The sequence below is a fragment of the Gastrolobium bilobum genome, unplaced genomic scaffold (assembly GCF_033153095.1).
Source record: "Gastrolobium bilobum isolate Gb01-03AN ecotype WA unplaced genomic scaffold, APGP_CSIRO_Gbil_v1 utg7600, whole genome shotgun sequence".
Classification (NCBI taxonomy): Eukaryota; Viridiplantae; Streptophyta; class Magnoliopsida; order Fabales; family Fabaceae; genus Gastrolobium; species Gastrolobium bilobum.
The window spans coordinates 88,507-103,415 of record NW_026897674.1 but is presented as its reverse complement, the minus strand read 5'-3'; the positions used below and the strand labels follow the sequence as shown (position 1 = coordinate 103,415).

The window sequence follows — 14,909 nt, the reverse complement described above, 5'->3', positions numbered from 1 at the left end:
AAAACCTAATCAAATGCCACGTGATTTTTTTTTTTCAATCCTTTAAAATCCTAATTGAATAACAATAAATTTTTTGTCCAAAAATAATATATTAAAATCCAATACAGCCCTTCAGATAATCCTTCGCGCAGTTATCTCATCCCTACCTTCTTTTAATTTCAAGCATTTTACTTGTATTTGCATCTGTATTGTTTTTTAATTTTATGATTTTTTTTTTTTTTGAACTCTTCATTTCTATTGGTTCTTTCACCAAAAATTTGATTCAAAGCGAAGAAAATCATAAAATTATTTGAGGACTGAAGGTTATGCAAGCTGACCAGACCATCTGACCAAAATACCAAAAAAATAATAAATTAAAAAAAAAGTGATACTAGCTGTTCATGATGCAACAACTGAGAAGTAACCATCAATCACATTATGAGAAACATACACACACCAGTGTTGTTATTCAATTACAAGTTTTGCACTACACTATCAAACATTAATCACATTGTGAGAGAAATACACATATCAGTGTCTGTGGTTTTGCACGTTAAACAAATTCAATTGGATTCATCAAAGCACCATGCAAACAAACACTTATAACAAATACAGAGGTATACCACCGAAAAGATCAGGTTTAAAACTTCAGCTTCTGAAGCACAAGAGTAAGGATGACACCTGTTGCTTTACTGCAAAAGGAGCATTAAAATTGTAAGCAGAAAATATCATGTAAACAAAGTCATACAAAAATAACTTCCTTTTTCATTTAATATTAAAAAGGAAGAATGTTCAAGTTCAGAGAATATTATCTATAACCGAAAACAAGCTGTGCCCTGCTTATTTGTTTGGTTAACAAATGGTAATGAAAATAGAAAGCTAATATAGTAAAAGCAAAAGAAAAAGAGATTGAGAAAGTCACTTGCACCTGGTATTTATTTAATCTTTTCAACTTTAATGCTTAGTTCAAAAATACAATGGATGGCACATGTTGGACTTTGTGGTAATCCTCTCCAGCAGTTCCAAGCCTGGTCTTGAATGAATTAGGCATCCATCTGATCTCTAACTCCCGGAGACCAGCAACAAATCTTAGTCCATTGGGAACAGTTTTTAACTTGTTACAATCAGATATGCCTAATCTGTAAAGATTAGGCATAGCTTGATTCTCTACTGTCCACTCCTCTAAATTAGGCAAGCCACGAAGTAGTAGAACTTTCAGTTGAGGAAAACCATTTTGTGAGCATACCATTTTCTTTCCAACAAACATTTCCCACCCACTCAGGAACTTCAAGTTAGGAAGCTTCTCTAATGTAACCATTGGGTCTTCCACAAGTCTACAACCCCATAAAGTTAACTTTGCAAGTTGCGGAGGAAATAGACGGGCTTCTGGCAGCTTTTCCATCCTCCCTTCTACATGCAGTTTAAGGAGGGAAGGACATCCTAGAACCAATTTTTCAACATCTACTGCTTTGTCAGGGAAAGAAAGCATGTCAGTCCTTAAGGACAATGATTGAAGGCAGTCTAACATTTTATTAGGGGGACTGAAACTTTCACTAAACTTTTGAAAGTGTCTTGGGTCATTCAGTACTAATTTTCTGAGCTTTTTCAATTTCAACAGATCTTTTACATCGCATTTGCTGGCAGGAAAATTCACTAGTGTCTGCAAGTTGATCAGATTTTCCAGTTGCATGTTGTTAGCAACATTCCCACACCAATTTGGAAGATATAGATGTCTCAACCGTTTCAACTTCCATATTACATTCGGAATTTCTACAGTTGAATCCCAGCTCACTTTGTTGATAGTTTGCAAATTTAGAGACTGCAAATTCTCCAAATTGCCCAAGGAAGATGGCAATATTTGGATACGAGTTCTTTTTAAGCTCAGAAATTTCAACCAGAACAGATTTCCAACTTCTTTAGGCAATGACTGTCCCTTTGGCCCCTTAATTCCTTCAAGGTCTAGAACTCTGAGTAATTTGAAGTTCTCAAAAACACCTTTGATTAGCTCCCAGTATTCCAATCTACATTTCTTATCATGGAAATAGACAAGAGATCTTAAGTGTTGATTCACTTGCTCGTTATGTGGAAACAATTGATAAACATGTTGATCCAAGAAGACAGCAAGTCTGCGAACTCCACCAGTTTGTCTTGCATCTGATAGATTAGATGAGGAAGCAACATCAACGGTTTTATTTTGCTTTGATCCACCAATGATGTAAAGAAAATGCTCCTTTTTGGCCTTTGACAAACACAGATCACGCATTAAATCATGGAGCCTGCAGGTTTTAATCCTTCCAGTAGACCCCATTTGACCAACTTGAACCATGCAGCGGCTTATTAAGTTACCTAGGTAGCGTTCAGCAACATCCTCCATTGTCTCATCCCTTTCAATCTCATATCGAGATGAAACAACACCTTCTGCTACCAACAACTGAATTAATTTGTTTGTTGGTATCTCAGAGTCTTCAGGGAATTGACTTAAATAGAGAAAACATGGTTTCAGTTGAAAAGGCAAGTCATGATAACTAAGATCCAACACCTCAACTAATCTTGACTGTCTTTCATGTACCTCACCTCTTATTAGGTATGAACTTATATATCTGTGTATCATTTCCCACTCGTTGACCGTCTCCTTTGTAGCCAAAAGCCCTCCAAGCACGACAATAGCCAAAGGCAGACCAGCACACTTTGCAACCATTTCTCTGCCTAATCTTTGAAAGTCATTGCAAATTGTGAACTCTGCAAAAGTCATATGCTAATGCTCACGTTAACAGAACAATGGTACTATGAACATGCTTACAGAAGTTCTGCCTTAATACATGCAAAAAAAAAAGTGAGGTTTTTACACATTGCCATGTTTCCATACAAGGTATGCAGAAAAAAATGATACAACTTTTAATCTTAACAATAATTACTACTCACCAAATAATTCAATGTTAAAGAGTATAAAACCTTTCTTTTAGAGTCATATTCTTAAATATACATCAACAAAAAGGGCCATACCCAAAGCAAGCCAATTGCTATTAACCAGACAAAAAGCAGAAAGTTCCTGCCCTCCTCTGTTTCCCATTTAGACTCCAATGCATTTTATAAAGTAAAACAATAAAAAAAAAAAAAAACAATGATATGACTTCCTATTAAAGATCTATATCAACTCTTGAGCAATCAAAATTTTAGAATCAAGAAAAATTCACTAGCCTGTGAGAATCAAGTCCTAACAAAGCAAATGGTCGCGATAATATTAACAAAGCATGTAAAGAGTACACAACAGTTAGAATAATATATGAATCAATGTAAACTCATCACGCATGGTGATCTAACTTGGTTCCTTCAACACAATCCCCCGCCCCCAATGAATGTTTCATTTATGAAGAAAGCAAAAAGAGCAAATGACGGTCAAGCCAAAACTCTAAATACTCCTTTAAGGATCAATGATATTTCAAAGACTAGTGCTAGAAGAAGGAAACAATATTACGAGAATCTGTATGAAACTAATCCATATTTTTTTTTTTCTTTCTGAAATGTTGTGGTTCTCTGCATCTGCCTCATAAACAAAAGCAAGAGAAAAGAAATCTGCAACTGTTCCATCTCAAACCCAACTAAGTGACAGTCAAGACTAGGTATTTCCTAGTTCCTACATTATGTATTAAACTAATTACTCATATGTATCTTGTTCTCCAATGATGGTTATACTTAGAACAGTACTATAACTACTTTTGTTACTTCACAAAAAAAAGAAAGAATATAATCTCAATATATAAGGAGAAAATACTTCAAGCTCTCTCATTTTTTTTTTTTTAAAAAAAAATCTATTATATAAGACTTATATTGTTGTATATAGAGCTGCAGAAAAATGTGTCCCTCCCTCTAGAACCCAAAGGAATGAAGAATATGTTGAAAGTAGTAATTCAGTGCTTTTAATGTAGTTTAACAGAAATTTCATTGTTAACTACCAGATTCTTTTTGATGGATGGAGATATAATACATTTCATATGAAAGGAGAGCACCTAAGGTTTTGTTAACTTTCAAATTTCCTTTTAAATTGCAATAGATGGCTTTAAAAGGGCTTTGCTATTGTTTAAATACCAGAAGGACCACATATTATAGTCAATTAAACAACAAAAAATCACAACTTAATTTTCTCACATTCCTTCAGTGATCACATAACATAATTATGGAAGATTAGTGAGAGTTCAGGGAATCAGAATTAACCAAAATAGTTTGAAGTGTGCATGATGAAAAAATTAAACAAACTAAATGGACATTTCAAGGTTAAATAAGCTTGCTCACTAAAGACATTCATAGGAATTGAATCTGAAATATATTGTATATTCAAGTGTGTAAGTCTGTACAAGGAGGCTCTCTATTTATAGAGACTAAAAGACCTAGTGGGATGACCTAATGGGCCAAGCCCACAATCTAGACTATTCTAATAATAATAAATTAATATTATTTCTAACACTCCCCCTCAAGCTGGTGCGTATATATCAAAACCTCCCAGCTTGTTACAAATATGATCTATTCGGGGACCTCTAAGAGCTTTAGTGAATACATCCGCAAGTTGATCATTGGAATTGACAAATGCTGTCTCGATCTCCCTTGACTGGATCTTTTCTCTAACAAAATAACAGTCAATTTCTATATGTTTGGTCATCTCATGAAAGACTGGGTTAGAGGATATATGCAAAGCGGCTTGGTTGTCACAAATGAGCTTCATAGGCCTTTGTTCACAGAGATGGAGTTCCTTCAACAATTGACTCAGCCAGATGAGCTCACAGGTTGCATTTGCCATTGCCTGATATTCTGCCTCTGCACTGGATCTGGCGACCACAGTTTGCTTCTTACTCTTCCAAGAGATCAAATTTCCTCCGAAGAGAACACAATACCCTGAGGTGGATCGTCTATCTGAAGGAGAACCTGCCCAGTCAACATCTGAATAACTAGAGATCTCTGAACTCCCTTTATTTGTATATAATAAACCTCTTCATGGCGCCTTTTTAATATATCGGAGAATTCTAATAACTGCATCCCAATGGGAGTCACAGGGAGAATCAAGAAATTGACTTGCAACACTCACTGCGAAGGAGATATCTGGCATTGTCACAGTAAGATAATTCAATTTTCCAACTAGTCGGCGGTAGCGACTAGGATCTGGCAGTGGCTCCCCCTGTCCTGGTAATAACTTAACATTGGGGTCCATAGGTGTATCAATGGGTTTACAGCCTAACATGCCAGTCTCATCTAGGATATCCAGTGCATACTTCCTCTGACAGATGGAAATGCCCCGCCTAGACTGTGCAACTTCGATCCCCAAGAAATATCAAAGTCTGCCAAGATCTTTGGTCTGAAATTGATTGAATAAATGCTCTTTCAACTGATCAATCCCGGTCTGATCACTGCCTGTAATGATAATGTCATCAACATAGACCAGGATATAAACGCACTGGCCATAAGAGCTATGCCGGTAAAAGACAGAATGATCGGCTTTGCTTCTGATTAATCCAAAGGATTCAACAGCTGAACTAAAGCGGCTAAACCAGGCCCGAGGAGATTGCTTCAGGACATATAAAGATTTCCAAAGTTTACATATCATTCCAGAACTCTCCCCCTGAGCAACAAAACCTGGTGGTTGCTCCATATAAACTTCCTCCTGCAAGTCACCATGTAGAAAAACATTCTTAATATCAAGTTGGAGAAGGGGCCAGTGATGAATGGCGGCAAGGGCAAAAAACAGGCGAACAGAAGCCATCTTAGCAACAGGAGAAAAGGTATCCCCATAATCAAGACCAAAGATCTGTGTGTATCCCTTGGCCACTAAGCGAGCTTTAAGGCTATCAACAGTGCCATCAGGACCAACTTTAACTGTGAACACCCATCGACAACCAACAACAGACTTCCCGGGAGGAGCACGGACAAGATCCCAAGTGCCATTGGAGTGAAGTGCCTGCATTTCATCAAGCATCGCCTGGCGCCACCCTGGATGAGATAGTGCTTCACCTGTGGTTTTAGGGATGGAAACAGAAGAGAGACTAGAAACAAAAGTAAAATGTTGTGAAGAAAGTCTGTCATAACTCAAGAAAAAATAAAGGGGATGAGGATTTCGAGTGGATCGAATACCTTTCCGAAGGGCAATGGGAGGAGTCTCTGATGGAGGATCCGGAGGAGAAGAGCCGACGGGAAAGGGCGATGAGTCATTAAGAGGCAAAGTCGGAGGAGGTGCAGGCTGACGACACTGGTATGTGAGGAGAGGACGATCTGCAGGTATGGAGGTAATTGGTTGCTCCTCTGGAATAGGGTCACCTGCAGCTGGTAAAGACAAGTCAAGAAAAGGAACAGGAAGGACCTGATCAACTTGGGACACTGGAGACGGAGTAGAGTGAAAAGGCTGCTAATCAAGGAAAGTGACATCAGCAGAAACGATATAACGCTTGAGATCAGGAGAATAGCAACGATACCCTTTTTGAAAACGTGTATACCTAAGGAAAATACATTTGAATGCCTTGGATGTCAACTTGTCTTTACCTGGAGTAAGATCATGAACAAAACAAGTACAACCAAAAATATATAAAGGCAGAGGATAAGAAGGTGCTCCGGAAAACAAAATACTGTGGGGAACATCATTATTTAGCACAGAAGAGGGCATGCGGTTGATAAGGAAACATGAGGTGATAATAGCATCTGCCCAAAAACGGAGTGGGACGTTCATATGAATGAGAAGGGTATGTGCAGTTTCAACTAGATGTCTATTTTTACGTTCAGCGACTCCATTTTGTTGTGGAGTGTGGGGACAGGTAGTCTGGTGTATCGTCCCTTGTGTATCCAGAAATTTAGAAAATTCAAGAGACACATACTCTTTTGCATTATCACTGCGCAAGATTTGAATAGAAGCACCAAATTGAGTTTTTATTTCTGCACAAAACTTTTGATAAATTGAAAATAACTCAGAACGATTTTTCATTAAATAAACCCAAGTGCAACGAGAGAAATCATCAATAAAGGTGACAAAATACTGAAAACCCAAAATAGACGTTGTTCGACTCGGACCCCAAATATCAGAATGAACAATAGAAAAAGGAGTATCAGCTCTTTTATTGACTCTATTAGCAAAGGAGGAGCGAGTGTGTTTTCCTTGCTGACAAGAATGACAGTTTAAAGACTTAAGATTGGATAAAAAGGGAACCATATGCTGAAGCTTAGAGAGGTTTGGATGACCCAGACGGCTGTGAATTAGCTCAGGAGACTCTGTGAGAGAACAGGCTACTGGAGAAGGTGGTGCAATCAGATAGTAGAGACCTCGTGACTCAACGCCTGCTCCAATCGTCTTCCCTGTACCCGAATCCTGCATAGAAAAGGATTGTTTAGAGAAGGTAATAGTACATGAAAGAGAATGAATCAATTGGCTAACAGAGATTAAATTAAAAGGAATGCCAGGTATATAATAAACAGAACTCAAAGTTAAAAGGGGAGTTGGGTTGGCTTCCCCAATTCCACGAGCAGGAGCCTTAGTCCCATCAGCAAGAGTGACAGGGGGTAGGTTATTAGAATAAGAAAGTGAAGTGAAGAGATCTTTATTACCACAAAGATGATGAGTAGCACCTGAGTCTATTATCCAGGGTCCAAGAGATGATTGATAAAAACAAGCAACATGATTACCAGTGTCTTGAGTAGGATGCTGAGAAGAAACCTTATTGAGAAGTGCCTCATAGTCGGCACTTGAAAGAGTTACTAATCCAGTTGAAGGTGGCGTAACATCAGTTTGAGCAAATTTGGCAGACGGTGGCTTCAAATGAGGGTACTTCCTATAGCAGCGTTCTTCAAAATGCCCAAGATTCTGGCAATAATTGCAACGAGGCCGCTGTCTGCGGCCACGTCTGCGACTGCGTCCACTGTTCCAATTGGAATCACTGGCCCGAGAAAATAATGGAGATGAGGTAGTACCGGAGATGATGCCAGTCGTGTTTTTGGACGCATTATTTGAGCCCTCCATCACAAAATAAAAGGAGATGACCAGAAAATAGCAAAGAACTACAAGAAAGCAAGAAATCGCTCAAAAACGTTGCACAAAAGTGTCCAAACAACGGGTTTTTCACTGATATCTTTCAAACGGATGGGACCCACAACGAACGGAGACCAGATCTGGAAAGAGGGTGAGGAGGCGAGCAAGAAGGTGGTGGTCCAGCCTGGAACGGTGGCCGGACGGTGGCTCACGCGCCGGAACAGTGGTTCGGCCGCCGGAGACTTCCACCGGCGCGTGGATGATCCGATCAACACGCGGCTTGGACAGACAGGGTCGCCTCCCTGAGCCGCTCCTGATCGCGTGGTGGTTGGTCGGAAAAGTCGCCGGAAAAGCAGTCTGACGGCGGTGAACAGTGGCGGACGGTGGTTTTGTGGCGGTTTCTGGTGATGAACGGAGGCTGACGATCTTTTTCCCGATGATACGATGTTGAGGACAAGAAATTTGTGACTAAATAAGGGTTAGGTGTGAAAGGATGGTTGCTGGTATGATGCACGGCAGTAAAAAGAAAGGAAAAGATATATATGCGGAAGCAGAGCCCTCAGATCGAGAGCTCTGATACCAAATTGAATCTGAAATATATCGTATATTCAAGTGTGTAAGTCTGTACAAGGAGGCTCTCTATTTATAGAGACTAAAAGACCTAATGGGATGACCTAATGGGATGACCTAATGGGCCAAGCCCACAATCTAGACTATTCTAATAATAATAAATTAATATTATTTCTAACAATAGGTACCTGGATGATCTTTTCTTGGAAAGGCTTTCTTCTGAAACAATGCCCAACTGTCTTCTTCATTTAAGCAATTTGGTTCATGAAGCAAGCCTTTAGGATCTACATGCCTTGAAATGCCTTTCTTGCGGGATGTAAAAACTATCTTACTTCTTGTGTTTTCAGAGGGAAAGGCAGGACTTAGAATGTCCCATGCCTCATTGTTCCATATGTCATCCAGGATGATCAAACATTTTTTCTCTTGCTGAACTTTATACAACTTCTTCGCCAATTCTTCATCTCTCATTTTCATAATCTCATCCCTCTCCTCTTTGGAAGGAGAAATAAGCTTAAGCAAAATTCCCTCCCAAACATCTCTTTTCTTGCACTGTTGAGATATGTATGCCCAAGCAAACCCCTCAAAGTGGCGCCTAATAGCATTGTAATGGTATATGTTTTTGGCAAGAGTGGTTTTTCCTAGACCGCCCATTCCACAAATATAAACCACTCTACAATGTTGATCTTGATTCAATAGCCATCTCACCACTTGTTTTATGTCTTCATCTAAGCCAACAATGAACTCTTCAACTATATGAGAATAAGACCATCTCAACTGCCTTTGCCTCTCAAAGCGTGACTCCTCGTTGTCTCTTGTTTCGGTCAAACCATAAGTTTGTAACCTTCTTGTGAGGTCAGATATTCGAGAGTCAATGGATTCAATGGCAGATCCAACTTTGTGAAGATGCATACCTCTGGAAAGAGGATTTTTAGTTCCAACACTTATGCCACATGCAACCTTCATTGCATAAACTTCAATCACATCCTCAGCATCATAGGCTAATTTTCTGATGTCTGATATCCAATTCTTTATAGTCTCATCTTTATCCTGCCTTCTCTCAGCATCTCTCAAGAAGCCTTGCATCCACTTTAGTTCATCTTGCATTTTATTGACTTGGACTTTCACCCCACTTAACAATTTGGCCTCCTCAAGTAATAGGTCACCAAGCCTTTCAACTGCAAAGGACACAACTGACTCAACCATTATGATTATTCTGTCTCCTTCAGGAACAAGATGATGACTTAACCTGCGGAAAACTTGTTGTCAGCTAGGTATTACATCTGACACAGATACTTTACTCACACATATACAATAGGCCTTCTATTTACAGAAAAAAAAATATATGGATGGAATTCCGCTATATATAGATCATATACGAATGCATAACAATTAATTAAATTGTCATAAGATTTTGCAGCACAAACGGTTTTGATTCTAATACACAAAATTTTGGCAATAAAAAAAAAACATTTTCCTACTTCTTCACTTTGTTTTCCAGTTCAAATTGCAAAAAGGGGATAAAACCAAAACTGGGCACGTTAATTTTTTTTTTTTTTTTTTTAACTTCAAGTACAAAAAGCAGGCAAAAATTGGAAAGGAGAAAAACGGTAAGAAATCTTGATAGCAATTGAACTTCGTACACAATCAAACCATACAATTATATCTATAATCTATTACTCAGACCCATGTTCCAGAAACCATAAAAAATCGGTTTATGACATAATCTTGCGCTTATGTTACTTCAATTGCAAAATAAATCCCCACACTTTCAGAAGCAGACCAGTATTGACTTTGGCCTAAAAAAAAAAGAGTGTTTAATAAATTCTTAGAGAATATAATGAATGATTTAACAACTAGTATATGTCATAAGCATAAAACTCAAAAGGAAGAACGGAGAAATTAGATATAGAAGCCAATTCTTGGAGCATAACCAGATCCATAGATTAACATAACACGATCTATCAATTGTAGAAGATGGAGATATCACCTTCAATTGAGTACAGGTATGGAGTTCTCAGGCAATTGCTCACCGATGAATATGATTGTGGTAGGTAGAACAAAGCAGCAATACATGTGGTTCTGCAGCTCAGGACAATTGGAATACTCAATTGAATTTTCAATTTCTAATATTTTAAGTTTTTTTATCCATATGAATGAAAATTACATAACGATTACATAAATCATAAATGATAATGTTTATTATATATATACTAATTAATATAACGGATTTCGTGTCTCTTACTTTAAAAAAAAAAAAAGTTATTAACTTTTAAAATTCAATTTTTAACTTGTCGTCGGATCCTTCATTTTTTTCTTTTTTTCCCCATTTTCCAACTTATTAGAAAACGAGGTCAACGAAGAAGAAAGTTTTTTTCTCTCCACCCAAAACCCTTTTCGTCAATAAGTGTGTCGGAAAGACTTTTCCACGTTGGTTCAAACCTGCTACCCTTGATAAAGGGAGTATAGCAGAATTTTCTAAAATAGAGGATATAAATAAAAATTTAAAATTATAAGTACTATTAAGGTTAATAAAAATATTAATTATAAATATTTTCGAGGAAGAGATTAATTATTGATACTAATAATCTATATTAAATAAAAAATATATTTTATACACAAAATATTCAAAAATAAATAAAAAATATATATAGAGGTAGAATCCTTTGACAACAGTGTCAAATTTGAAATTTGACACCTCATCTGAGAGTCGTTAGATCAAAAAAGATCAATGGTGTCACATGCTTGCAAATCAGAGTCGTTGATCTTTTTTGATTTAACGGCTCTCAAATGAGGTGTCAAATTTCAAATTTGACACTGATATCAAAGGATCCTACCTCCTTTTATATATATATATATATATATAAGTACATGAATCTCATATGTAGCCATGTGAGAAAAAGAAGTATGTGTAAAAGATAATTTATTTAGTAGATAATTTCATTCTATATAACATCAAAAACATTAAATCATATGTTATCAACAAAAAAAAAACATTAAATCATATATATATATATAGGGTTATATTTATCTCATTTTACATGAAATAGACAATTTTCCTACACACACAAAAGAGGGATGGTCCCACCACTCTTTTTTTCTCTCTCCTCTTACTTGTGGGTCTCACTTATAATTTTATTTCTACAACATGAGGTAACAACTTTCCTACAACATAAGAAAAGTATTTCTCATATATATATATATATGGGGTAAACATTTCTGTAGCCACTTTAGATAAGTTTATCTACAGCTACTCTTTATAACTATGTTCTCCCGGAGAACATAGTTATAAAGAGTAGCTGTAGATAAGCTATATTCTCATTTATTTTTCAGAACCTGTTTGCTGACGTGGAGAGAGAAAAAAAAACAACTTTAACGTTATAACTTTGTTCTCCTGGGAGAACATAGTTATAAATGGGTAGCTGTAGATAAGCTTATATAAAGTGGCTGCAGAAATACTTTTTCCTATATATATATATATATATATATATATATATATGGGGAATATAATTTCTCATGTTGTATGAGATAAAAGAAGTAGGTAAGTTCTTTTTCTCTTCTTCTCAGTGGATTCCACTTACTTTTTTATATGTATAAACAATAAATTTATCTCGTGTAATACGGTTAATATTTATTGGGTCTTACTCATTAATTGATTACGGATTTTCAATAAATTTCAACCGTTTGATGCACGTAAATCAACGGTTAAGATCTGGTGTAAGATTTATTATTGTTACACTGGTATAAGTTGATACTATCTCTCTCACACACACACACATATATATGGGTAGGATCCTTTGATACCAGTGTCAAATTTAAAGTTTCATACCCCATCTGAAAGTCATTAAATCAAAAAAGATCAACGACTCTAATTTGTAAGCATGTGACACAATTGATCTTTTTTAATCTAACAGCTCTTAGATAAGGTGTCAAATTTTAAAATTGAACATCTAAATTTGACACCACACACACACACACACACATATATATATATAGGGCAGGATATTCTTACACCGGTGTAAGAATTAGAAGTCTTACACCTAATCTTGACCATTGATCCATTTATATCCAATGGCTCTCATTACTAAAAAAATAGAGCCCTTAGATATAAATGGGATCAATGGACAAGATTGAAAGTGTAACTTACACTGATGTAAAATGATCCTGACCCTATATATATATATATATATATATATATATATATATATATATATATATAGGGCAAGATATTCTTACACCAGTCTAAGAGTTAGAAGTCTTACACTCAATCTTGAGCATTGATCCACTCGTATCCAATGACTCACATCACTAAAAAATTAGAGCCCTTAGATATAAGTTGGATCAACGGACAAGATTGAACTTACACTGGTATAAATATATATATATATATATATATATATATATATATATATATATATATATATATATATGGAGAAATATTTCTCAAGCTGCTTGAGATAAATTTATCTCTGACCACCCCAAAACTACGTCGTTTTGATTATTTATTTCCTTATATGTATTGATTCACCTTTGAATGGTTATGATTCTCTTTTTCTCTCTCTTCCTTTATCACCATTGATTCATCTTTGTACAGTTATGATTTAGTAGCCGGAAATAACTTTATCTCCGGCAGCTTGAGAAATGATAAGTCAATATATATATATATATATATATATATATATATATATATATATATATATGGGGTTTGATTTTTTCATGTTAAATGAGAATTCAATTTTCATGTTGTAGAGATAAAAAGTATGTGAGACCCAGGTATTAGAAAAAATTATATATAAGACCCATGTCAGCACGGAAATCGAATGATGTGTAGGAAAATTTGAATTCTCATAACAAAACTCTCTCTATATATATATTACTTAGTGAGAAATTTTAGTAACCTATTAACGGCCCCAGTACATGTGCCTATTTAGGTGTCCTCTTTATTTTTCCATGTAGTTTCGATGGAGAGAGAGATAAAATTAGGCCCACCTTATTAATTGAGAACTGAAACGAAGCTAATGAGAAGAAAGGGCAAAAATAATTAAAATATTGTAATTTAAATAAAAAATATATAAAAATATAACGATTTGGTACCAATTTATATATCTAGAACAATCAGTTGTGCCCAAAATTGGACACGAAATTAGGCGGGGCAGAGCCAAGTTGCGCCCCATTCGGTCACATCCAAAATCAGAGATGACTGCATGTGAAATGCGCCCCCATTTAGGCTCGACTAATGGTGAGTTGCGCATGATATTAAGCCTAACTAATTGCGTCATATAGATACTCCACCCCTCATTTCCAACCCTTTCACCATCTTTTAAGATTTTACTCTAACTTTTTTCTAAGTTTTTGTGGGTTAGAACTCTCCAATTCAAATAAGTGGAGGAGTTATTCTATGGACCAGTGCTATATAATTGACAAATGCTCTCTCCCAAAAACGGAAAACAAAAGAAAAAGCAAGAGTAGAATAGTAAAAACAAAGTGTTGACTGTGAGTGGAACCACGAAAATATAAAATGAGCCGGAATTATATAATTTTTTTTCAAATAAGTGTTAATATTTGTTTTATATGTTTTAAATGACAGTAATAGATAATGTTATAATAATAATTTAGCATATAATTAGTGACTTAGGTTATGAATATCTACTTGAATAATTAAATATTTTGGGAGTTTCTTCATGCTATGTAACATTGACTAATTAAATAACCATTTATTTTTCTAAATAACTTTATCTTAATTTCATTAATCAAGAGACTAACGAATATGCCAGCTTTTTAATTTTATGTATAAGCTCAACGTAAAGTAATAGTAAAAATACTTATTGTGACTAAAAGGTATGACTCTGAATCCAAAAAAATTATATCTTGACAAATATGCAAAGATAATGTTATTTACAAAGATTACCCAAATCTCATTTTTATTAGTCAGGGTTTAATTAGAAGTGGTTTATATAAGCTCACCGCAATGGCTTTTATATATCAAATTAGGAAACTAATTATTTCATTGACAGGTAAATCTGGTTCCAAACTTCTAATGCCCCAAACAATACATTCACAGTTGAATATGAAGTTTGCTCGTTTGATGTGGTTATGCTATTAGTGATATACGCAAAGGACAAGCAAATATTTTTTGACAAGATAAACAGATTAGAGGAGATGATTGATCCAATTCTTAAAGGAAAGATTCCACAGGGTGTTGGGTTAAGTATTTATAGATATTGCAGAAAGACGCTTGAAGCAGGAACCAAATGAGAGACCAACAATGGGTGAAGTAGAGGTGCAACTTAGAGTATGGTCTAGCACTGCATGAGGAAGCAGATACCACCAAGACCAGTGGTGATTTTATCTTATTATCCACAACCAT

The 14,909-nt window shown here is 35.9% G+C and overlaps 1 protein-coding gene across 1 annotated transcript; it reads right to left on the bottom strand.

Moving 5' to 3' along the window:
* Positions 1 to 406: 406 nt before the first annotated feature.
* LOC133309185 (putative disease resistance protein At1g50180) lies at positions 407 to 10,644 on the bottom strand. The gene is made up of 4 exons (XM_061509920.1): positions 10,533 to 10,644; positions 8,734 to 9,791; positions 908 to 2,718; positions 407 to 671 (listed from the first exon to the last, which is right to left on the bottom strand). Exons 2-3 carry the CDS (start codon positions 9,746 to 9,748, stop codon positions 941 to 943), a joined length of 2,793 nt encoding a protein of 930 aa, XP_061365904.1. The 5' UTR covers positions 9,749 to 9,791; positions 10,533 to 10,644; the 3' UTR covers positions 407 to 671; positions 908 to 940.
* Positions 10,645 to 14,909: the final 4,265 nt, after the last annotated feature.

Excerpts from the sequence above, each read along its gene's own strand:
- LOC133309185 (XM_061509920.1), bottom strand. The coding sequence starts at position 9,748 with ATGGTTGAGTCAGTTGTGTCCTTTGCAGTTGAAAGGCTTGGTGACCTA. Across the intron at positions 2,719-8,733 it reads TCCAAGAAAAGATCATCCAG|AGTTCACAATTTGCAATGAC; the intron begins GTACCTATTGTT and ends TGACTTTTGCAG.